This window comes from Triturus cristatus, chromosome 4_1 (genome assembly GCF_964204655.1).
Source record: "Triturus cristatus chromosome 4_1, aTriCri1.1, whole genome shotgun sequence".
In the NCBI taxonomy this organism is placed as follows: domain Eukaryota; kingdom Metazoa; phylum Chordata; class Amphibia; order Caudata; family Salamandridae; genus Triturus; species Triturus cristatus.
The window spans coordinates 251587483-251611826 of record NC_140585.1 but is presented as its reverse complement, the minus strand read 5'-3'; the positions used below and the strand labels follow the sequence as shown (position 1 = coordinate 251611826).

Sequence of the window (24344 nt, the reverse complement as noted above, 5' to 3'; positions counted from 1 at the left end):
TGGGTGCTAGGCCCATCTCTGCTCTTTCCTTTTCTAGAGCCAGGAGTCTGGTCTCTAGTTCCAATCTTTCAGTCAATGTTACTAAGAGGTTGGTCTCTTCATTGAGGCTGTCCTCAAAGAAGGGGTCTAGGTACTGATGAACAAGTTGCTTACCTTCGGTAACGATATATCTGTAAGAGACATATATTAGTTATAGATTCCTTACTTTAGAATTACCCTCAGGCGTCAGACTCGATTCAGAGAAGTTGTGTTCAGCAGTACCCATGCACATCAGTAGGTGGCGTCGGTCGACTCCGCTTTCGTCGTTGGCGTCGTGATCGACAGAATGACGTTGCCGTATCTACTCAGGTGCTGCACCTATGCACTGAAGTCAGTTCTTTACACGACATTCGATGCCAGAAGCGCAGAGCCATGCAAGGCACTGACCCCTGGGGCACAAAACTAGGGCCCTGAAAGGGAGTCCCTTACTCTAGAAGTCAGTTCGCAGAACAGGGAGGATGGGTGGGACAGTAAGGAATCTATAACTAATAAATGTCTCTTACAGATATATAGTTACCAAAGATAAGTAACTTGTTCATCTGAAATAGACTATTAGTTATAGATTCCTTACCTTAGAATAGAATAGCAATACCAACCCCGGAGGTGGGTCTGCGAACTAAGTTCACACCAGAAAGTCCTGGAGAACTGAACGGCCACAGAAGTCGTCTCTCCGGACCAGACTATCCAGTATGCAGAGAGGCCCACGTGGCTGCCTGGGAGATGTCACTGAAGGGGACTCCACATCCCAAATCAGTAGCGGTGCGCAACCCTACTGGAGGCTCCTTTTTCTCCAAGGAATAACAGATTTTAATGTAAAGAACAACCCCTCGAGAGACGGTTCGTTTTTGCATGGCCTGACCTTTCTTGGCCCCCACATAGCCAACAAAGAGTTGATCATCCAGCCGGAATTATTTTGTGTGATCCAGATCAAAAGATATCGCATGTTTTGAATCCTGTCGGTGGTGCCTCTCCTCCTCCTCAGATGGAAGCGGGGGCGGGAAGAAGGTGGGCAAAGTGATAGTCTATCCTATGTGAAAAGAGGTAACCACTTTGGGAAGAAAAGAACGTCTAGTTCGAAGGACAACCTTGCCTGGATGAACAGCAAGGAAAGGAGATTTAGGAGAAAGAGCCTGTTGCTCGCTCACCAAACGAGCAGAGGTGATGGCAACCAGAAAAGCAGTCTTTAAGGTCAAGAGTCTGAGAGGACAATTATGTAGTGGCTCCAAAGGAGCACACATAGATAGGTTAAGAGCAGATTCAAGTCCCACTGGGGCATTACGAAAAGAATAGGAGGAAAGAGGTGAGTAATGCCCTTAAGAAATCTATTTACAATAGGGGACTTGAAAAGAGAAGACAGTTGTCTGGTGTTTGTCTTAAATAAAGCCTTTATTAATTACAAAATGTAGTCTTCATATATACTTTTATTGTTAGTGCTCTTGAGTCGAGACAGCCAAACAGCCGACATGTGTTTCGCCCTCTGGTCAGTACGACATGGGCTTTCTCAAGGCTTTCATAATAGAGATCAAGGTCAATGCACGTCTTGTAAGCTACAGCGTATAATTCTTCAAAGCATTAAAGCATACACCTGTCGTTTTATAGTCAGCGAAGAAGCCCCGGGTCAATCCCTCGCAAACGAGTACACTTGAATACTCGTACTGACAAGAGGGCGAAACACGTGTCGGCTGTTTCACCTCCAGAGCACTAACAATAAAAGTATATATGAAGACTACATTTTGTAATTAATAAAGACTTTATTTAAGACAAACACCGGACAACTGTCTTCTTCGAATAACATGGACTCAAGGAAACATTAGCTTCACCTCTGCTCAAAATATCTACACTATGCTAAGGGGAGCAAAGGCTCAACACCCAAAAAAAACATATGAACACGAGGCTGGAGAGGTCCAGTGCCTCGGGCAAAAGCTCCTCCCAAGAAGATTTTATTGAATAAAGGCAATAATATCCAGCCTTAGGATCCTTGGACCTCTGTTCAATCCTCGTAACTGACTTGAAAAGAGAAGGCTGATCGGGAAGCTGAAGAAAGGCCGAAATGCCCGAAAGATAGCCTTTAATGGTGCCCAGAGCAGAGCCCTGTTGGGCCAAACAAAGTATGAAGCGGAGAACGTCTGAAAGAGGGGCAGATAGGGGAACCACAGCCTTTGCTGTGCACCATGCCACAAATTTATTCCACCTACAGGCATATACAGTTTTAGTGGAAGGACGCCTGGCTGCCAAGATGACCTTACAAACTTCGGGAGGAAGGTCAAAAGCGGTCAACTGTCACTGCTCAATCTCCACGCAAGGAGGTGGAGGCTGGACAGGTTCGGGTGGAGGACATCCCCTGTTGGTGCGACAGAAGAGGCAGTTGGATCGATGGCTATGTTCAAGAGCTCGGGATACCAGACTCTTCATGCCCAATCCAGAGCCACAAGAATGTCTTGGGCCTGGTCGCGCTTGATCTTCAGCACCCTGGGCAGACGTTGTATAGGAGGAAAGGCGTATAGAAGACCGCAATTCCACTTGCAACGAAAAGCGTAGCTGAGGGAGTGCTGCCTTGGAAAATTCCAAGGCGCAGAACTGCGGCTATTGCGCGTTCTCTTTGATGGCGAACAGATCTAACCAAGGCTCTCCCCACTGCTGAAAGAGACCTTGCACCACATCCGAGTGAAGATGCCATTCGTGATCCATCATGCACCTGCGGCTGAGATCGTCTGCCCTGGCGTTCAGGGATCCTGCCAGGTGTTGAACGACCAGGGACATTCCCTGATGTTCCAGCCTACGTGTTCTACGATCTCACCCTGTACTGTTTGGTGCAGTACCACATGGCGGTGGAGTTGCCCATGAACACCTGCACTACCCTTCCTCCTTTGACAGAAGGAATGAATGCTTTCAGTGCAAGACGGCTCGCTCAGAGCTCCTGCAGGTAGATGTGGAGCCTGGACTCCGCCGGAGGCCTCTGATCTTTGCCTCTCCCATGAGGCCGCCCCATCCCAGAAGTGACGCATCTGTCACCACTGTGAGGTCTGGTTGACCCAATCCTGGTTCATTAGCCACCTCTGCAATTGGTGTGCAGTGCCCTCCAAGATCTGGACGACATCAGAAAGATTCACCTGATGCAGCACCCACAGCAACTTCAGGTCCCACTGCAGAGCCCACATATGCCACCTGGCAAGGTCCACCAGCAGGATGCAGGAATCAGGTGCGTGTTGGGCATGTTGATAGTGAACCCGAGCGAGTGCAGAAGGTCTGCCGTAGTCTGGAGAAGACAGCCTGGGGCGAACTCGCCTTTAACAGCCAGTCGTTGAGATAAGGGAAGACTGAAACCCCTAATCTGCGCAGATGAGCTGCGACCACTGCTATCACTTTTGTGAACACCTGAGGGGCGCTCGTAAGGCCAAAGGGGAGCACGGTAAACTGAAAATGCTCGTGGCCTACCGTGAACCGTAGTGAACACCTGTGGGCTGGCAGGACGGGGATGTGGAAATAAGCGTCCTGCAAGTCCAAAGCTACCATCCAGTCTCCAGGGTCGAGGGCAGACAAGACCTGAGCCAACGTCAACATTTTGAACTTCTTCTTCCAGAGGAAACAGTTGACGTCCCTGAGATCCAAGATAAGACGCAGGCCTTTGTCCTTCTTGGGCACCAGGAAGTTGTAGGGGGTACAACAACAACAACCTACTTCTGATACAGGGACTCGGTCGATGGCTCCCTTGGCCAAGATAGGCCAAACTTCCTGACGGATAGGGGCCAAGTGATCCTTTGACATGCGATGGAGTGTTGGTCGCATGGATGGAGGGGTAATCTTGAAGGGGAGGTAGTAGCCCCTTCAGACTATCTGCAAAACCCACCTGTCCGACGTGATGTTGTGCCAGTAGGGGAGGTGATGGCGAATCCTGCCACCCACTGGCAACTTGTGCCCCCGAAAGGTCGGACTAGGAAGGCTTGGTGGCTGTTGCAGAGGGAGCACTGGTAGACTGGCCTGGCTGCTGGCCCCCAGACCCACGGCGCTAGGTCCCATGTCCCAGGCCAAACAGAGGCTGAGCAGCTTGTGCCGGCCTGTGGCCCTGTGTGGAACGTGGTGGGGTACCCCTTCCGTAGCCATGAAAGGCAGACTGAACGGGGCATGAGGTGGCAGCGAGGCCCAAGGATCTGCCCGTAGCCCATGAGTCCTTGAAGGGCTTGAGCGCATTGTCCGCCTTGTCGCCAAACAGGTGACGGTCATCGAAAGGCATGTCCAAAAGGGTCGATTGGACATCCCCGGAAAAGCCAGTGAACCTCAACCAGGCGTAGCGTCTCAAGGCTACTGACGTAGAAATCGCTCTACCTAGCGAGTCGCCAGTATTGAGGTTCCGTGAAAACTGAACCCGTGTGTTGGAACTAATGGTACCGTGACGATTTTGGTATTAGTGAATCACAAATGATGAGTTTAGTATGGGCGAGTGTTTTCGCAACGCTGCACTGAAGGATTTGTCATATATTGCTGGTTTTCGTGTTCAAACCTACGGGTTTCATTTTGTGCACGACGTCCATTTTGTATCATTGCCCTCACATAGTCAGTGAATGGGCAATGTCCGAGCGATGGCCCCGTTTGGGTAACCTCACAAGGACACGTATTCCTTAGTGCACGTTCAGCTGAATTCCGCATGACTTGGCGAAAGCTGACTCTGCCGCCCGAAGCTGACCCTGCCACACCGGTTTTCTGTCTTGTCCTGCTTGAGCAAGATTACTGACCCTGATACAATAGACCACGCTTCTTTTATTTGCCTACGAATATGTCTTATCTGACTCTCCTATTTTCTGCATCTATCCCTGTATTTCCCTCTAGCCTTTTATGATGAGGAGGTGACCAATTTTATTATGGGGCGGTCCGGCCTTTCAATAGAGGGATGTCAGAATTGTGTGATTGAAGGCCGGACACCTGGAGATGGGAATGTGATGTTGTGTGATCTTACTGTTCGGAATACAGAAACGGGAATACTTGTAAACTTGTAGGAATGTTTGCCCGAGGCATAATATTCAGTATTTAAGGAGCGACCTGCTTTGTACAAATCGAGCAGTCTCCGTAGAATCTATCTCGTATGATACTTCTGTGACTTCTGTTCCTGACTGCAATCATTAAAAAGATCTTTCGACGCCAGAGGATGATTCCCGTGTCTCTGTTTGTTTAGTACGCCAAAACAGGTGAGCCCCGAAGGTCTCAGGTGTTGTCCCCTGGCACCGCTGGGTCATGAAAAATTGCCCAGTCCTTCAGTATCCAGTTCATATCGAATGGCAAACTTCACTGAGTCTCTACCCTCTGCAACCGCACAGGAGAGTACAGTCCGGGCCTCCTCTGGGCACTGTGGAAGCACTTGCGCAACCGTGTCCCACACAGAGTGGGTTTCGTGGCCCAAGAGACATGCGGTGTTCACCGACCGCAGTCCTAATTTGGCGGAAGGAAAGATTTTCTTCCCAAGGTGGTCCAGGTTCTTGGATTCCCTATCTGGGGGACCAGTAGGGAAAGTGCCTTTAGATGTTGAGGCTTGGACCACCAAGCTCTCAGGAGCAAGGTGTTAGGAGGGGAAAATTGGGTCGCCCGGGGCCGGGCGGTGGCATCAGACAATCATCCTATCCAAAGGAGCCCCTGTGCTGGGCTTGGACCAAGTGCCCAGAAGGATGTCGGTGAGGGTCTCATTGAATGGCAGCAGGGGCTCCGAAGAGGCCGCTGCTGGTTGAAGCACTTCAGTCAGAAGAACAAGTTACTTACCTTCGGTAACGATGTATCTGTAAGAAACATTAGTTAGTTAGATTCCTCACCTTAGAATATCCCCAGGCGTCAGACTGGATCCGGAAGATTTTTCGTCAGCAATACCCCTTGCGCGTCGCTAGGCGTCGTCGGCGTCGTGCGCCGGAATGACGTCGTCGGAGTACTTAGACGCCGCCCTCGCGCGCTGACGTCAGTTCTTGTACATAGCTTTCCGCGCCAGGAACGCAGAGCCATGCAAAGACCGACACTGGTGCCAAAAATAAAATCTAGGGGCTGAAAAGGATAACCTTAACCCTAGATGTCAGTTCACAGAACGGGGAGGATGGGTGGGTCGGTGAGGAATCTAACTAATGTTTCTTACAGATACATCGTTACCGAAGGTAAGTAACTTGTTCATCTGAAAGAAACACGTTAGTTAGATTCCTCACCTTAGAATAGATACCCAAGCAATACCATCCCCGGTGGTGGGTCTGCGAACCAAGATCACACCAGAAAGTCCTGGAGGACAGAACGGCCAAAGAAGCCATCCCTCCGGACTTGGCTGTCAAGGCAATAATGCCTGGCAAACGTGTGTAGCGAAGCCCACGTTGCCGCCTGACAGATGTCCTGCAAAGGGACACCCCGTCCCAAAGCAGTGGTAGCCACCGTGGCCCGAGTAGAATGGACGCGCAGCCCAACAGGAGGGTCCTTTTTTGCCAAGGAGTAACAAATTTTGATGCACAAAATGACCCACCGAGAGATGGTACGTTTGTGCACAGCTTTCCCCTTCTTAGCACCCACGTATTCAACGAAAAGTTGGTCGTCCACCCGGAACTGCTTTGTGCGGTCCAGATAAAAGGAGAGCGCACGTTTTGGGTCCAGACGGTGGAGCCTCTCTTCCTCCTTGGAAGGATGCGGAGGCGGAAAGCAGGTGGGCAAGGTGACAGACTGCCCAAGATGAAATGGAGTCACCACTTTCGGAAGAAAGGAGGGACGAGGCCGAAGGACAACCTTGTCCGGATGAACAGACAGAAAAGGAGGCTTTGAAGATAAAGCCTGGAGCTCACTCACCCGTCTAGCCGAGGTGATGGCTACCAGAAAAGCAGTCTTAAGCGTCAGCAGACGAAGAGGACAATTATGAAGAGGCTCAAAGGGAGCGCACATTAGAAATGTGAGAACAAGATTCAAGTCCCACTGAGGCATTACAAAAGGGACAGGAGGGAACGTGTGAGTAATGCCCTTTAGAAAGCGTGTAACTACAGGGGACTTGAAAAGAGAAGGCTGATTAGGAAGCCGCAAGAAGGCAGAGATGGCAGCAAGATAACCTTTCAGGGTGCCCAGGGCAGAGCCCTGCCGGGCCAAAGAAAGAAGAAACAGTAGAACCTCAGAAAGAGGGGCGGAAAGGGGATCCACAGCCTTTGCTGTGCACCATGCCACAAATTTGTTCCACCGGCAGGCATATACCGTCTTTGTGGAGGGACGCCTGGCTGCCAGAATGATATCACAGACTTCAGGAGGCAAGTCAAATGGCATCAACTGCCGCCGCTCAATCTCCACGCATGGAGGTGGAGGCTGGACTGGTTCGGGTGGAGGACCGTCCCCTGCTGCTGCGACAGAAGATCCTCCCGAAGGGGTAGACGTATCGGAGGATCGGTCAACATACTGAGTAGCTCGGGATACCAGTACCTTCGTGCCCAATCCGGAGCCACCAAGATGACTTGGGCCCGGTCGTGCCTGATCTTCTTCAGCACTCTGGGCAGAAGTGGTATAGGCGGAAAGGCGTACAACAGACCGCAACTCCACTCGTGACGAAAAGCGTCGCCGAGCGAGTGCCGCCTTGGAAATTCCAACGCGCAGAACTGCTGACATTGCGCGTTCTCTTCGGTGGCGAATAGATCTAACCAAGGCTCTCCCCACTGCTGAAAGAGACCTTGCGCCACTTCGGAGTTCAGACGCCATTCGTGATCCATCATGCACCGGCGGCTGAGTTCGTCTGCTCTGGCGTTCAGAGAGCCCGCCAGATGTTGAACCACTAGGGTGACGCCCTGGTGTTCCAGCCACGTCCAGAGGCGCAGAGCCTCCTGACAAAGGGTCCACGACCCCACCCCACCCTGTTTGTTGCAATACCACATGGCGTTAGTGTTGTCCGTGAACACCTGCACGATACTTCCCCTGACAGAGGGAAGGAAGGCTTTCAGTGCAAGTCGGATCACTCTCAACTCCAACAGGTTGATGTGGAGACGAGACTCCGCCGGAGACCAGAGGCCTCTGATCTCCGCCTCTCCCATATGGCCACCCCCTCCCAGGAGGGACGCATCCGTCACTAAGACATGCTCCGGTTGGGGAAGGGAGAGGTTCTTGCCCTTGACCCAATCGCGGTCCGTGAGCCACCACTGCAACTGCTGTGCAGTGCCCTCCGAGATCAAGACATGGTCGGACAGGTTGCCGTGATGCTGGGCCCACTGAAACTTCAGGTCCCACTGCAGAGCCCGCATGCGCCGCCTGGCGTGATGCACTAGTAGGATGCAGGAGGCGATCAGCCCCAGAAGCCGCAACACTAGCCTGACCGAAACCCAGGATAGAGGCCGAAAGATGGGAATCAGGGCCTGAATATCCCGGACCCGCTGTTCCGGCGGATAGACCCGGAACTGCGCCGAATCGAGAACCGCTCCGATGAAGAGGAGCTTCTGAGAGGGACTCAGGTGTGACTTGGGCACGTTGATGGAAAATCCCAGCAAATGCAGGAGATCCGCCGTAGTCTGGAGGTGGGAGACGACTGTCTGGGGCGAGCCCGCATTCAACAACCAGTCGTCGAGATAGGGGAAGACTGGAACCCCAGATCTGCGCAGATGAGCTGTGACCACCGCCATCACTTTCGTGAACACCCGAGGGGCACTGGTGAGGCCGAAGGGGAGCACGGTAAACTGAAAGTGCTCTTGGCCCACCGTGAACCGCAGGTAACGCCGGTGGGCCGGCAGGACGGGGATGTGGAAATATGCGTCCTGCAAGTCCAACGCTACCATCCAGTCTCCAGGGTCTAGGGCAGCTAGAACCTGAGCTAAAGTTAACATCTTGAACCTTTCCTTCCGGAGGAAGGCATTGACGTTCCGGAGGTCCAAGATAGGGCGTAGGCCCCCTTTGCCCTTCTTGGGAACCAGAAAGTAGTGGGAATAACAACCACGACCTACTTCTGGGGTCGGAACGCGCTCGACGGCCCCCTTGGCCAAGAGGGCCGAAACTTCCTCGTGGAGAAGATTCAAATGATCCCCCGAGATACGGTGGTGCTGCGGTGGCATGGCTGGAGGGGTCGTCCAGAAGGGGAGGGAGTAGCCCCTTCGGACGATTTGCAGCACCCACCTGTCCGATATGATGGACCGCCAGTGGAGCAGGTGATGGCGAACTCTGCCGCCCACTGGCGTGGAATGGGCCTGAAAGCTCGGACTAGGAAGGCTTTGAGGCGGATGCTGCCGGGGTGGATGTGGGCTGACCGCGTCGTCCTCCAGAACCGCCTCGGCGGAAACCACGTCCGCGACCGCGCGCAGGTTGGTTCTGCGGCTGGTGGCTAGGCGGACGTGAGGAGGCACCCCTTCCTTGGCCACGAAAGGGGCGAAAGGCGGAAGTTTGCGACCGCGGGGCCGAGAGGCCCAAGGACTTGGCCGTAGCCCGGGAGTCCTTAAAGCGATTCAGCGCACTGTCCGCTTTCTCGCCGAAAAGGCGAGTGCCATCAAAGGGCATGTCCATGAGGGTGCTCTGGACATCGCCCGAAAAGGACGTGGACCGCAGCCAGGCGTGACGTCTAAGCGCCACTGAGGTAGAAATCGCCCTACCCAGCGAGTCCGTAGTGTCAAGCCCACATCGGATAGCATGTCGCGCTGCATCCCTCCCATCGGCCAGAGCCTGGGTAAGTCGTGTCTGGACCTCCTCCGGACACAGGGGCAGCACGTCCTCCACCGTATCCCACAGAGAGTGGGAATAACGGTCCAAGAGACAGGCGGTGTTCAAAGACCGCAGGCCCAAACTAAGGGAGGAGAACAGCTTTTTGCCGAACTGTTCCAGTCTCTTGGAATCCCGGTCCGGCGGAGCGGTCGGGAAGGAGGATTGGGAGGTAGAGGCCTGGATAACCAGGCTCTCGGGTGTAGGGTGTTGGGACAGAAAACTGGGGTCGCCCGGAGCAGGGCGGTGGCGCCTGGCGACGTTCCTGTCCACAGGAGGAACTGTGGAGGGCTTGGACCAGGTGCCCTGCAGAACGTCAGTGAGGGCCTCATTGAATGGCAACAGAGGCTCAGTGGAGCTTGCTGCAGACTGAAGCACCTCAGTGAGGACGTTAGTCCTCACAGCCACGGCAGGCAGCTCGAGCCCAAGGGCTGCGGCCGCCTTGCGCAGCACCACAGAGAAAGCAGCACCCTCCTCCGAAGCCACAGTCGGAGGAGAGATGAATCCAGTGTCTGGAGAGGTATCCAGACCACTGGCCTCCCCCAGTTCATCTGCCCAGTCCTGTGACAGTTGAGCCTGAACGGCCATAGGATCCTCGGATCCCTCCCATTCGCCCCCATCATCCGATTCCTGGTATGCAGGAGGAAGGATCGGAGCCGGGCAATAGACAAAATGTGTCTCCAGCGGCGCCGAACGCGGCGTCCATCGACGCCGTAACGGCGCCGGGCCCGGAACGGGGCTGAACTGGGGCTCGACGCCGAGCGGAGCCGGAGTCGGAGGTGGTACCGGTGTCGACGCGGGCGGAGGAGGCGTGACGAGGTCGACCGGCGTCGGCGGGGACTCGGGAACGGGTCCCTCGGGCACTTGCGGCGTCGAGGCCGGAGCCGTCGACGGCGCCGGGGCCGGAGCCGCCGGCAGGCAACGTTGCCCAGTCGGGTCCGCGGGGCCCGAAGGCGCGCCAGCGGGCGTCGACGGCGGAGCCAGGTTCCTCATAGCCGAGAGGAAGACACTGACTTCCGCCGGCGTTGCGTCAGTCCCAGGGACCGGCGGGTATGGGGACTTGCGCGGCGCCTGCGGCTCCGCTGGAGCCGCGGGGGTGGAACCACCCTGACCCTCGGCCGAGTCGCGCGACTGGTGAGGGGAGTCCGAAGAGCGGTGTCGCCTCTTGGACTTCTTGGAGTGCTTCGACTTACCCGAAGACTTGGAGCCAGACGATCGATGATGACGTCGGCTGCGGCTCCGCGACCGATCCTTGGACCTCCTCCTGGACCGGGAACGAGAGGGGCGCGGAGCCGAGTGGCGAAGCTCGAGAAGCTTACGGGACCGCTCCCGTCTAGCCTTCGAGGTCAGGGCCTTGCAGTCCGAACACGACTCCGCGTCGTGGTCGAGGCCCAAGCAGTAAAGGCACCGGCGGTGATGGTCCGTAACCGACATCAAGCGGTTGCAGTCAGCACAGGCTTTAAAACCAGGCATCCTACCGGCACCGGAGTCGAGACAAGATCATAAAGGATCGAAAAAAGTTAGTCAAAAAATGACTAAAGGGGTAGCTCTCCCGGATCTGCGCTTACTGGCGCGGAAAAAAGAAGAACTGACGTCAGCGCGCGAGGGCGGCGTCTAAGTACTCCGACGACGTCATTCCGGCGCACGACGCCGACGACGGACGCGGAGCCGCAGACGACGCCTAGCGACGCGCAAGGGGTATTGCTGACGAAAAATCTTCCGGATCCAGTCTGACGCCTGGGGATATTCTAAGGTGAGGAATCTAACTAACGTGTTTCTTTCAGATGGTTAGTCCTGACTGCCACCGTAGGAAGCTCAACCAACGCAACACCACAGCGTAGGAGGCTCCCTCCTCCATGGCCACGGTAAGGGGAGAAAGCATTCCAAGGTCTGGGGAAGTGTCCAGACAACTGGCATCACCCAACTTCTCTCTCCATTCTGGCTCTTCTACCATCAATCGGCGCCTGTCCGGCTGCAAGTCAAAGTCCAGGGGGAGGCCGGGGTGGACACCGGCCAGGGACACAACCGTCGGCAGAGGCATCATCAGAGGAATCTGAGCCGGGGGAGGTGTTGTGAGGTCAACTGGCGCCAATTGGGATCCAGGCCTGGATCCCTGGGGGCTCTGCAGCGTTGGGACTAGAGCTGCCAGCATCCAAGGCCTAAAACCCCCAGGCCAGTCCGGCGGGGCCCAAAGGCGCGCCGGCAGAGTCAGGCTGCCCAAAGATTGAGTGGAAGGCTTCGTAAAAAAATGCACAAAGCTGGGCAGGGGATGCTCCGGCTCCCGGGAAGGGAGGGAAGCTCGGTGTCGTCCAAGCAGGCTCTGTGGGCAGAGCCGAAGGACGATGACCTTCCGTATCCCTTGTCACATCAGCCGACGGACGGGGAGAAGGCGACGAGCAACGGTGCTTCTTTGCCTTCTTCCTGTGCTTCGACTTACCCGATGACGAAGACTTAGAGGAGAAATAATGGTGGTAACTCCGTGACCTCCCTCACGACAGGGACCTCGAGAGTCGAGGAGCTGACCGCAGGGCCTCCAGAAGCTTTCGGGACCGCTCCCTCAAAGACTTTGGGTTCATGGCCTGACAATCTGTGTACGACTTCAGGTCGTGGTCACGCTCCAGACACCAGAGGCACACGAGGTGTGGGTCTCTGACCGACATTTTTGTGAGAGGGGTCAAAAGGCTTGAAGCCAGGAAGCCGATGGGACATCCCTATGTGTATCAGGAGTTGAACAACTCGAAAAAGATGCTGACAAAAGCTGAAAAAGAGCTAGTTGAAAGACTAAGGGTGCAGCTCTCTCCGGATCTGCGCTGGCAGGCACGGAAAAAGAAAGAACTGACGTCATCGCGCAGGGGCGGCGTCCAAGTAGATACTGCAATGTCATTCTGGCGATCACGGCGCCAACGACGAACGATGAGTCGACCGACGCCACCTACCTATGTGCAGGGGTGACTGCTGAGAAAGAATTCTTCGAATCCAGTCTGATGTCTGGGGGTAATTCTAAGGTAAGGAATCTATAAATAATAGTCTCTTTCAGATATACATACATATACACACACATAGGTTGTGAAGAAGACCGTGGGTGCGGTCGAAAAGCGTTACCTCAAGCCGCAATAAACCAATGAAGAGAACCCAAGTATTTTGGGACCTGTTTTTTTATTGGGAATTGGTTGTTGAGCTATATATATATATAGGGAATGGGTTGTTGAGATATATATATATATATATGTAGTGCAGAGGATTCCCTGGTGCTGGGCACCGTGCAACATCGTTGCTTGATGGTGAGGATTCACGGCCGTGATACTGTTGGTGACTGTGCCTCCATGCTCGGTATACGACTTCATTAGCTCCTCTCCTGTCAAATAAATAACACGCCACATATGACTGCTTGTTCTGTTGCTGCGAATGGCGTTTGGTGTTCTCGGAGAACTCTGCATCTTAATGGCAACAATGTGGCAACATTATGTTACTCACAGTGATTCACGCTTAGCGCTTCAATGCACAGGAACTATGAGGTGTTTGTGCAACTCGCATCAGGTGTTTCACTTTACAGGAAACAGAAACATTCTTTAGAAGGAGCGCTAAAGTTATGTGTTTAATACCTTGTTTAAATTTTGCTGGAACACTCGACTCGAACAGACTGCTGTTGATTGATTTTTCCTTTTGCATTCATACAGATCAGTTGGACTGAAATATTGGCAGGATGTAGTGTATTTCAATTGCGCAGCGCGTTAGACATTGGGATCTTACTGAAAGGTCATCATGACTAGAGATTAATACTACTATATGCTACATGGCCAAAATGTGGTTTAGATGCGCGATTACAAAACATTTATGTGTGTGTGTGTATATATATTATATATATATATTTTTTTTTTAACTTCCTGCTCATGGTTTTCATTCGGTAAAATCTATGTCAGTACTGTTTCTATGTCTATGATCAGGGTGTTTTTAAAGCTGTGTGTAATCTCATGACTCACTGATTGAGAAAGGCTGTCCGCAGCCGAAACGCGTCTCAGTGTTCTTTCTGCCGAGTGTGGAGGGACATTAAGAAATCACTCGAGAAAATCCTCAGAGGAACAGGAAGCCATCTTCAGACTTAAATTGATATTGCTCTGAGGAGGTGTTAAACTATTTATTTGCTACTCCAAAGAAACAATCACATGGGTATCTTGAGATAATTTTATCTTAACACTCATTCATATGGTTTCTCTTTCTGAGAATTTTAAAATTCATTAACTTCTAAATATGTACTGGGTGGTTTGAAGGTCAAATGGCAAAATCCCCAAATGTAAAACATTACATTCTGATGCTACATACATAGGCAAGAGAGAAAATAAAAGTGTTAATAAAAATATAGCTAGTGGGTGCACAAGAGGAATTCCATGTGAATTTGAGGGCATTTAGAACATGGCCAAATTCCCACCTTTGGTGACATCTCTCTTAGGGTCTTCTATGGCATCACTGGAGATGCAAATTACGCCACATTATTGATGTTCCCCCATGGCCTGCAAAGGTGGGGAAGGGAGGGGGCGGGGGGGAATACAACTGCACAGATAGTGCCCTCCAAAAAAAAAAAACTAGTTACTTACCTGTACACTATGGTTCTCTAGTATTATCTTTCATAGATTCACATGCTTGTATCTTCCCCGTCGTCATGGTGGGAGTCTCACGGTAACAGAATGACCACAGCAGTAGAAGAAAAACTGCATAGCAAAATCCCATAGGGAATCATCTTATTTGGTAACCAAATCTCATCATTATGTGGTCCAAGACTCAGCCAATCGGCTGCTAGCCCTGCCCTCACACTCCCCAGCAGAGCCTTCCTGCCTCAGATTTCCAGCCCCGAGTGCGAGACTTAAATACATCTAGAGACAATGAGGTTCTGCCTGAGAAATGGGGAGGTGGGCGGGCCGCATGTGAATCTATGAAAGATAATACTGGAGAACCATAGTGTACAGGTAAGTAACTAGTTTTTTCTCCAGTATTGAATCTTTCATAGATTCACATGCTTGTATCAGAATAGTAAGCAGTACTTATCCCAAACTGCATTTCCAGGCTAGAACCCTAATAACCGCGGGCTCTGCTCATTTGTATAGATTGTTAACATACATTGCAGTATTTGAAACATTCATGTCCTAGACATATATTTGTTCATTCAATCATCATCATTATACATGATAAATACCTTAATGAAAAAGGTGCCGTAGAACTGCTTGTCCCACTGCTGCATCCTTTCTCCACGCTGCGTCCAGACAATAATGTCTAGTAAAGGTGTGTGCATTCTTCCATGTCGCAGCTCTACAAATGTCTGGCAGTGGCACCCCTGCAAATAGAGCCGTAAAAGTTGCCAACCTCCTTGTGGAGTGTGCACGTACTTTAGATGGTAAAGGTTTACCAGCTTTGCTATGACACAAGGATATTGCTGACGATATCCACCTCGAGATATTCAACCTAGAAAGTGCCACCCCTTTCCTGGGACCGGCAAAGGCTACGAAAAGCTGATTTGTCTTTCTGAATGATTGGGTCTTGTCGATATAGAATTTGAGACATCGTTTAATGTCTAAAGAGTGCAATGCTCTTTCTGCCGCTGTTGACGGGTCTTTAAAAAATGTAGGCAAAACTACTGGTTCATTCAGATGAAAACTGGAAGGGACTTTAGGAATAAATTTGGGATTCGTCCTGAGAATCACTCTGTCCTGCCTGAATTGTAGGAATGGTTCTGCAATCGAGTGCTTGAATCTCGCTGACCCTTCTTGCCGATGTGAGCGCGAACAATAACGCTGTCTTCCATGAGACAAATTGTAATTCCGCCTTATGGATTGGCTCAAAGGGCGGTTTCATTAACTGTGTAAGAAGTGTATTCAGCTGCCAAGGAACAACTGGTCTTTGAACAGGAGGGAACATTCTGAAGAGCCCTCTGAGGAATTCCTTAATAACTCTTTGGGACCAAAGAGAGGGCTGATCAGGCACTCTTGTGTACCTTGAAATCGCGGCTAGGTGTACTTTTATGGACATATGAGAGAGTCCAGATTTTGCCAATGTCCGTTGATATGGGAGAATCTGATCAGAAGAGACCCGAAATGGATGCAAGTCGTTAGATGCACACCACTGACAGTATCTTTTCCATTTCGCCGCATATGTTTTGTTTGTGGAGACTGCCCGGGATCGTGATAGAATGTCTCTGCAGTCCTGAGGGATCTTTAACAGGTGGAATTCATGCTCGTGAGGTTCCATGCTGACAAGCTGAGCGATTTCAAATGTGGATGCAGTATCTGTCCGTTGTTCATCGTTATCAGATCCTGCACTAATGGGAACTGTATCCTGGGTGTCATTGAGAGTCTGATCAGTTCGAAGAACCACGCTTGTCTCGGCCACGCTGGTGCAATCAGAATCAGATGGCACGGCTCTGATTTCATTTTCCTTAAGACTTTCAGTATTAGAGGAAAGGGGGGAAAGGCATACGCAAACATTCCTGTCTAGCACATCTGTAGCGCATTGCCCCACGATCCCTTCTGCGGAAACCTGCTTGCAAAGTTTTTGCATTTCGAATTGTGGCGGTCCGCGAATAAGTCTAGCCTTGGCGTGCCCCATACCTTGAAAACTCTGGAAAGGTGCTTCCGATGTAGTTCCCACTCGTGAGAGATTTCGGGAGATCTGCTCAGAATATCCGCTCTTGTGTTGTCCACTCCTGCAACATGTTGCACCTGAAGCGAGATGTTGTGAGCTAGAAGCCATTTCCAAATGTCTTGTGCTTCCTTCGACAGAAGTTTCGACCTTGTGCCCCCTTGTTTTAGCAGGTAAAACATAGACGTGCAGCTGTCTGTCTTCACCAGAACCGTAGATCTGCGAATTCTGGGTTGAAAAGCCTTGAGTCCCAAGAACACGGCCCTCAGCTCTAGCAAGTTGATGTGGAGCTGCGTTTCGGACTTTGACCAGTGGCCCTGAATTTCGAGCTCCTGGAGATGCGCTCCCCAACCTTGAAGAGAAGCATCCGTCATCATCACGAAATTGTAGACCTGTGATTCGAAAGTCAGTCCTTCCGCTAAATGATCCCTGATCTTCCACCATGACAGGGCGTCTCTGATCTGAGGAGTGATTACTATTCGATCCTCGAAGGATCCCTGCGACTGAAGCCATTGCTCGTCTAGCAGTTCTTGTATAGGCCTCATGCGGAACCTGCAATTTGGGAGTAGGGGGATACAAGAGGACATCATTCCCAACAATGACTTGTAGATCCTTACTGAAACGGACTTTTTTGTTTGCAATTGTGTTGACAACCGTATGATCTTTCGAATACACTCCTCTGACGGGTAAGCCTTGGCCGCCTCCGTGCACATTAGAGCACCCAGAAATTGAATGGACTGCGCTGGTCTGAGATGGGACTTCTCTAGGTTGACTCTGAGACCTAGCTGATCGAAAAGCTCCATGCAAACGTGAAGGGAGCGATGGGTGTCTCTGAACGAACTTCCTTTGATAAGCCAATCGTCCAGATAAGGAAAAATCTGGTGACCGTGTAGTCTTAGGTGGGCCGCAATCGGCGCCATACACTTTGTAAAGATTCTCGGCGCGGACTTTAGTCCGGAAGGTAAGACTTTGAATTGGTAATGACGCCCCGCCACCATGAAGCGTAGACATTTTCTGTGTTTTACGTGGATTGGGACGTGAAAATAAGCATCGAAGAGGTCCAGGGATGCCAAATAATCTCCTCTGCCAATCAGGAGAAGAATTTCCTGCAGGGATAACATTCGAAATGATTTCTTTTGAATGAATTGCTTTAGACCTCTCAGGTCCATTACCTGCCTCCATTTTGATGTGTCTTTCTTTTTTATGAGAAAGAAATGAGAGTAATAGCCTTTCCCGTGTTGAAGCCGCGGAACTTCTTCTATCGCCTCCTTTTGTAATAACGCTATCACTTCTGCTTTGAGGGCTGATAGATGTGCTTGTCTCCTGTGTATAGGAGGCTGAATTGGAGGCTTTTCTACGAACTCCAGTGTATGGCCATGTTGTATTACATCTAAAACCCATCTGTCCGTTGTTATTGACAGCCAAGCTGGGTAAAATGAAGTCAGGTAATGCGTGCTGCTTCTCGGACAAGTGGCGGATGTGTTTGTAGGAAGGTGGATATCTGACTATGGTTACCCCCAACTTTTTGCCTAGTGTCTAGCTGGTTTTTCGACTTAGTTGGCCTGAGATCCTGCCATTCAGGGTCTCAGGCTGTCTGCTCTCTCTTTAAAATGGACTCCATGTACCCTAGGTACATTCCCAATTGGTAAGGATCACCTTATTGGACCCTGTACAGTGTACCCTAGGTACCCAGGGCATAGGTGTACCCTAGGCCTCCCAGGGGCTGCAGCATGTATTATGCCACCCCTGGTCTGGCCTTCCAATCAGATACAACTGGCTGATCACTCAGCTGGGGCAAGGTCGTGTAATCACCCCTTGCTTAGATATAGTATACCTATATCTACCCTTAAAATAGACACATGTGTACCTATCAGCCACTCCTATGGCAGGCCTTAACAATCCTGGAGGCAGAGTGCTTGGTAACATGTGAGATGGTGCTCTAGCATGAGCTGAGCCTGTCTGCAGCTTTCGGAACCATGTCCTTATAGCTGTTCTATGATATCGCCTACCATATACTCTTAAAGTGCCTTATAATCTTAAACGGTTATGGTAACTATGGTTTGGCTTTATCAAAACATGTCGTGTAAGGTGTCTAACACTTTGGAATAATACCCCCATACCATTTCTGGTGATGAGGATATTATTCCCCCCTTCTAGAGGGAGAGACATGTTAAAATCCTACTTTGCTGTTTAACTCTAACCAAAGCCTCAGCATCACAAAATGGATGCTGCTACCACAGACACAAGTCTGACCTCCTGCTGCTGGGAGTAATCCCGGCAAGGGAGGCTTGGACAATAGGTTTCCTGCTTTGGGAGGTGCTAGCACCTCCCCAGACAGACTTTAGTGTATTGGGGCAGGGAGGGCTGAAAGGAATGAGACATGCCTGGGGCACACAAGGTGTCCCATGCATAGTCCAGTTCAAACCGGTGCTGGGGCACTCCAGCCCCAGTCCTGGCGCGAAACTGGACAAAGGGAAGGGGGTGTAACCACCCCCCTCCCAGGTCCCACCCATAAGGCGTGACCTAGCAGGTAACCCAGCCCCCCAGATTAGTATAAGAGTGGTAGCTGGGCCCCAAGAGATTAGATTATCCTGAACCTGAAACTTGAACAGAAACTCTGGACCTTCGACATTCAACGAAAGAAGAAGACTGAAGAATCTCCCTTGTGGCCAAGGAGTGGCTACCCTGTGCAAACAGGCACCATCAAGAGACTACCCTTTGCTTTGCTGAAGTTCTACGAGGGACCGACTGCAGAGCCCGACCAGAGCCTTGACTTCCAGACTTCTCCGACCCTGATCCACATCCACAGCCGAGCTGAGATCCGTGGAGGCGACGAGAGACGTGGGACCGGCTACCTGGGAAAAGTGGCTAGTATCTTCCAGCGCAGCTTCTGAGGCACCCTCGAAGTTGTGCACCGGGGATTGAGAAGCCCCAACCCCAGGCACCATCTGCACCGAAGATGAGCCCCCCACACTCCACGAGTCCTGCGTGGGGCCCTTCTGCATTTTCCTGCTTGCCGCGCCTGTCCGGTTGCTTGCCCGTTGGCTAGTGGCCTCTGTGACGACGCATCCTGAAATCTTCACTGCTGGTTTGGCTCCTCCAGACTGGCTCCCGCTTCCTTGCAAAAGAGAAGCACCCCAGACCTTCCTGGTCTGCAGCAGAAGCAAGTCCTCCGTTCTTCGTGGGTTCCGCTTGCCAAGGCTTGGTGAGTCCTAGTTCAACTTCGACACCACCGACAGCAAGAGCCTTCGTGGGACAGCTCGCCTCCTGGTCGTCCTCGACGTCTCCTGGTCCCCGTGGCTGCAGCGACAAGCTTCACCTTCACCTGCAATCTTCATGACATCGCCTGGTTCCTTCCTGGTTCCACGTGGTCACTGGCTAGTGACCTTGACTCTGTCCCTTCTGCTTGCAGGTATCCTCTCTTCTTGATCCCAGCCTTGGGATCCACCGGACACTCTTCACTGACTGCCTGTCAGCAACTTTCCTTCAGGCATCCATAGAAGTCCACGACGAAACCCGACGCAAGTTCACACCTATGCACCCGCAGCCCGTGGGCTAGGTAACTTGGGTACTTCGGTGCTCACCAGGGTAGTGACTATCCTAGGGTCTAGTTTCCGAGTCTCGACTCTCTAGCTGCTTCAGAAGTGTCCTTAAACTGTTAATTTCTAACTGCTAGTAATTCTATCGACTTTTACGCATTACGCGTGAGTGTTTCCACTCTGCACCTGAATCCCGTGGGCCTCCCACTTCCTAACTGTTGCTAGTGTAGTGTAGCCCCAGCGATTCCCTAGGCCTAGGCCTATCCTATTTCCGTGACAGTAGTCCTTATACCACTTCTTTAGTATATGGTTTGCGTGGCCCCTAGGGCCTAACTGTATTACTTACCTGTGTGACTTAATGTATGCTTAAATAAGACTGTGTTGTACTTACCTCTAATCTCATAAAGAGTGCTGAGGGTTTGACTAGAATAAATACACTTTATTTTATATATATATCTGTTGTGGTGTCCTTTCATTTGGTATTCAAGGGATTATATATGGTATCACAGCTGGCTTCACATGCCATTCAGAGTTTAGCCTAAGACTGCTCTTGTCCATGCTACCACTAGGATAGCTGGTCTATAAGGTTGACTTTACAACCAATCACCATAAGGGTTGTTTGGACTGATATAAGGTGTACACTAGAACTAGTGACATCATACATCAGGCCAACTTCTCACAGTGTTGAAGAAGTCATTGTCGTCGATTGGATTGCTGCGACTTTCCTCTCGCAGATGATCTTCCCCTGGACTGTTGCTGATAGTTATTTGAGGATCGAAACGGTTGATTGTTCGAGTACTGACGATATCCCTGCTGCTGGTGTGGCTGATATCTGTTCGATTGGAACGAGGATCTTTGTGTAAATTGTCCTCGGGATCCTCTCCTCCGAAAGGTCTGAAACCTGCCCTGTTGAAGAGATCCCAGCGCCCGCGCTGTATCTGTGTCTGTTTTGATGCTTTGGAGGGCCTCATCGACATGCTTCCCGAACAGGTTCTCTCCATCAAATGGCATGTCCACTATTTTGGCCTGTACCTCTGGTCTGAACGAGGTGGCCTTCAACCATCCTTGTCTTCGCAGAGCTACTGCACCTGCCATTTGTCGAAAAGCCACTGAGGACAAATCCATAGCGATGTCTATGGATTCCGATGCAGCCCTAGCTCCATCCTGAAGAATAGCAGCCGCTTCTTCTTTTTTATCCTCTGGAAGATGGGAGAGCAAGGGTGCTATATCGCTCCACATCTGCCTGTTGAATCTGCTGATAAGGGCTAATGCATTAGAAGCCGCAAACCGCTTCCCTGCGCCATCCATTCGTCTTCCGTCTTTGTCCGGTGGAACCATTGTTGTTGAAACCGGATTTTTTGAGTTTCTTTGGGCGGCCTGCGTCACCACAGAGTCTGTTCGAGGATGACCAATCAAACAGGCCGGAGACGATTCTGGAGCTCTATATTTCTTGTCTATTCGAGGAACTGAAGCAGCAACTGAAGCCGAGTTCCTCATTATCTTCAAGCCTTCCTCCCAAATATGGGCGATTATCGGGATGGATCGCATAGACTTGTGTGACTCCTCTTTAAAGTCATATAGAAAACATTCGGCTTCCTGAACTGGAAGCGGAAGGTCAAAGCGCTTTGATGCTTTCTCCATGATATCATGGAACCCTCCTATATCTTGCGGCGGAGAGTGCGCGGGTGTTGGAGATGTCGACGGTGTAGTTGGGAGAATATATTGGTCCCATTCATCGACAACCTGCTTATCTTGAAGGAGTTCTCCTTCTTCCAGTTGATCGGCGTCACTGTCTTCCAAGTCATCTCTGATTGTCATAATCGGTGGAGATCGTATCTTCTGAGTGGAAGTTTTGGGAGAAGAATGAGGTGGTCGTACCTGTGTCGGCTTCTCCACCGGCTGTGGCGCTTGAGAGTTAGCGTCCGGGAAACGCCGATAGTAGTCGTTTATCATCAGCCGCAAGTCAGTCACCAAGGAGACCGGCATGGAAATAGAGTCCTCTCTAGAAGTATGTGGAGGCTCTTCTTCCTCGTAGTCATAAGACTGCTGAAAAGATTCATATCTCCGTGACTCTCTCGGAGGGCGATCCTGAAATGAGAAGACTTCTTGAACGTCATGAAACTCTTCCTCATCCGTTTCCTGACTCTTAATGCGAAGTTGGGAGGGACTATAAGCCACTCCTGAAGACTCCTCATCATCTGACTGCAAGTCTAGTAGATTTGAAGGCGGAAGCGGAGACATTTTTGTCCATGTTGTAAAATCTGTGGACTTAGTGTGCTTCGTCGCCGAGCCCGTCGACGACGCCATAGACTTCAATGTTATTTTCTTGACTTTAGGAGATTTAAAGGTTCCCGTCGACGGGGCTTCCGTCGGCGGAGATCTCGTCGACGGGGACAGCTGTATTATCGCTGTATTATCGCCGACGAAGTCTTCGTCAAAGAAGGTAATGCGGCCGTCGACGGGATAGTCAACGGGCTTTTCTTCGACGACGAGGTCTTAGTCGCCGTCGATATGGTGGTCGTCGACGGAGTCGTCGTCGACGGTTTCAAAGCAATAACAGCCGATGACGGTTCGATTTTCGTCGACGGTGCTGAGGAAACTTCTCTTGACTCTTTAGATTTTTTAAGAGGAGTATGAGGTAATGAAGACACAGGGGCCCCTTTGTCTTTTGTCTTCTGCTTCCTCAGCTCTGAAATATCTTCCGAAGTTGAAGATTTTCTCTTCTTTGAAGACTTAGATTCCTCCTCAGAGTCAGATTCTGAAGTGACCTTCTTTTTCTGAAGCCACAGCAGAAGACGTGCCTCCCTGTCACGTAGGGTTTTCGCAGAAAAGGTTCTGCAATGTTTACAGTCTTTAGGCACATGTTTTGGGTGCAAGCAATATAAGCAGTCCTTATGTGGGTCCTCAGAAAACAATCTAGGCATTCCACAGGATCTGCAGGGCCTGAAGAGCCTCTTCTTAGAGCTTTCAGCCATACTGAACAAGAAAAAATGAAGCACAGTACCTTAAACCAGCAAAGAGAAGTACATTTTAGCTGAACCAGAGGTCAAAAGTTCACACAGGAACAAAACTGAGCAAGGCTCAGGGAGACTCCTCCTCACACGAAGGCGGTTGGAAATCTGAGGCAGGAAGGCTCTGCTGGGGAGTGTGAGGGCAGGGCTAGCAGCCGATTGGCTGAGTCTTGGACCACATAATGATGAGATTTGGTTACCAAATAAGATGATTCCCTATGGGATTTTGCTATGCAGTTTTTCTTCTACTGCTGTGGTCATTCTGTTACCGTGAGACTCCCACCATGACGACGGGGAAGATACAAGCATGTGAATCTATGAAAGATTCAATACTGGAGAAAAGCTGAACAGACCTGGTACATTCTCTTCAGGAGGGTCTTAGGAAACATTTGACATGTGTTGAAGCGCTCTTTATGGGGGGGCATAGAATATAAACGGAGGAACTTTTCAAACAAACCTAACAGCCTTAATGTATGCCTTATTCCATACTGAATTCCAAAGTTCATTCAACCACCTGTGATTGCCCAGTACCTTATCTGAAAGCACCATATTGTTTTATTTTGTGGGGGGCAGGGGGGGGGGGGGTATGGTGGAGAGTTGAGGTTGGAACCTGAAATGGCTAACTTTTACCTTACAAGGGGGATTTCCAGTGATCTTTTGAGATAGGGAGTTTTTTGTGGTTTAGGTTACCTAGGTAGGGTTCTCGGACCTCTATAATTGGATATTGGTCAGCTCTACACAAGCTCCTTCACATCACCCCAGATCACTGCCCATAAACAAAGTGCACTGTCTAGGAACTGCCTGCGGAACAGGTTAGAGAGGGAGCAATAGACTGACATCAAATTCCATACCATGGTGTTGTTTTGTCTATCAAACACACAAAAGGTGATTGGAGGAATGCTTGCAATAAGTCTAACCAATGGCAATCGCTTGGGGTGGCATTTCAACCCATCGTTCTTCCATGTAATCTCAGATTAGACGTAGCCATATGCACATCAGTCTCAACCCTACTTGAATAGGACCAGCCCAGCCCTTACTGCCATGCCTGGTCCTCTCAATCGGAACACAAGCAACCCAATGCACCAATATCCTTGTGTAGAAGATCAGATCTATTTTTGAATCCTCATCTTTCTTGCCATGCACGGACAAAGAAATCGTAACAGACACAAATCAGTATAAACATTGTTTTAGGACAACAGAGTGAGTGATAAGGTAAGGTATAGGAAGGTAAGGATTATTAAGGGTGGCACAGGACAATAAAGATGGCAGGGTAATCAAATTTAAATCCTTTTACCTTTTGTCGCAGTATCAAAATGAATCAACCCGCTCATAGATCGACTTTCTTCCTCTATGCCGCCTTCACCATCAGCTTCAAGAAATTGAAAAGTAAACTGTTAAAGCGTAATAAGGGTTTTCTTCTAAAGAATCCACCTGATGGTGAGTAACAATAATGAACCAGGCATGCAGGCAG

At 50.7% G+C, this 24344-nt stretch overlaps 1 protein-coding gene across 1 annotated transcript in view; it reads right to left on the bottom strand.

Moving 5' to 3' along the window:
* NUP205 (nucleoporin 205) overlaps positions 1 to 24344 on the bottom strand; it is an 839084-nt gene that overhangs the window by 364832 nt on the left and 449908 nt on the right. The window contains exon 25 of the mRNA XM_085651995.1: positions 24168 to 24242. Coding sequence (XP_085508121.1) covers positions 24168 to 24242 — 75 coding nt within the window. The remainder of the gene's footprint in view (positions 1 to 24167; positions 24243 to 24344) is intronic.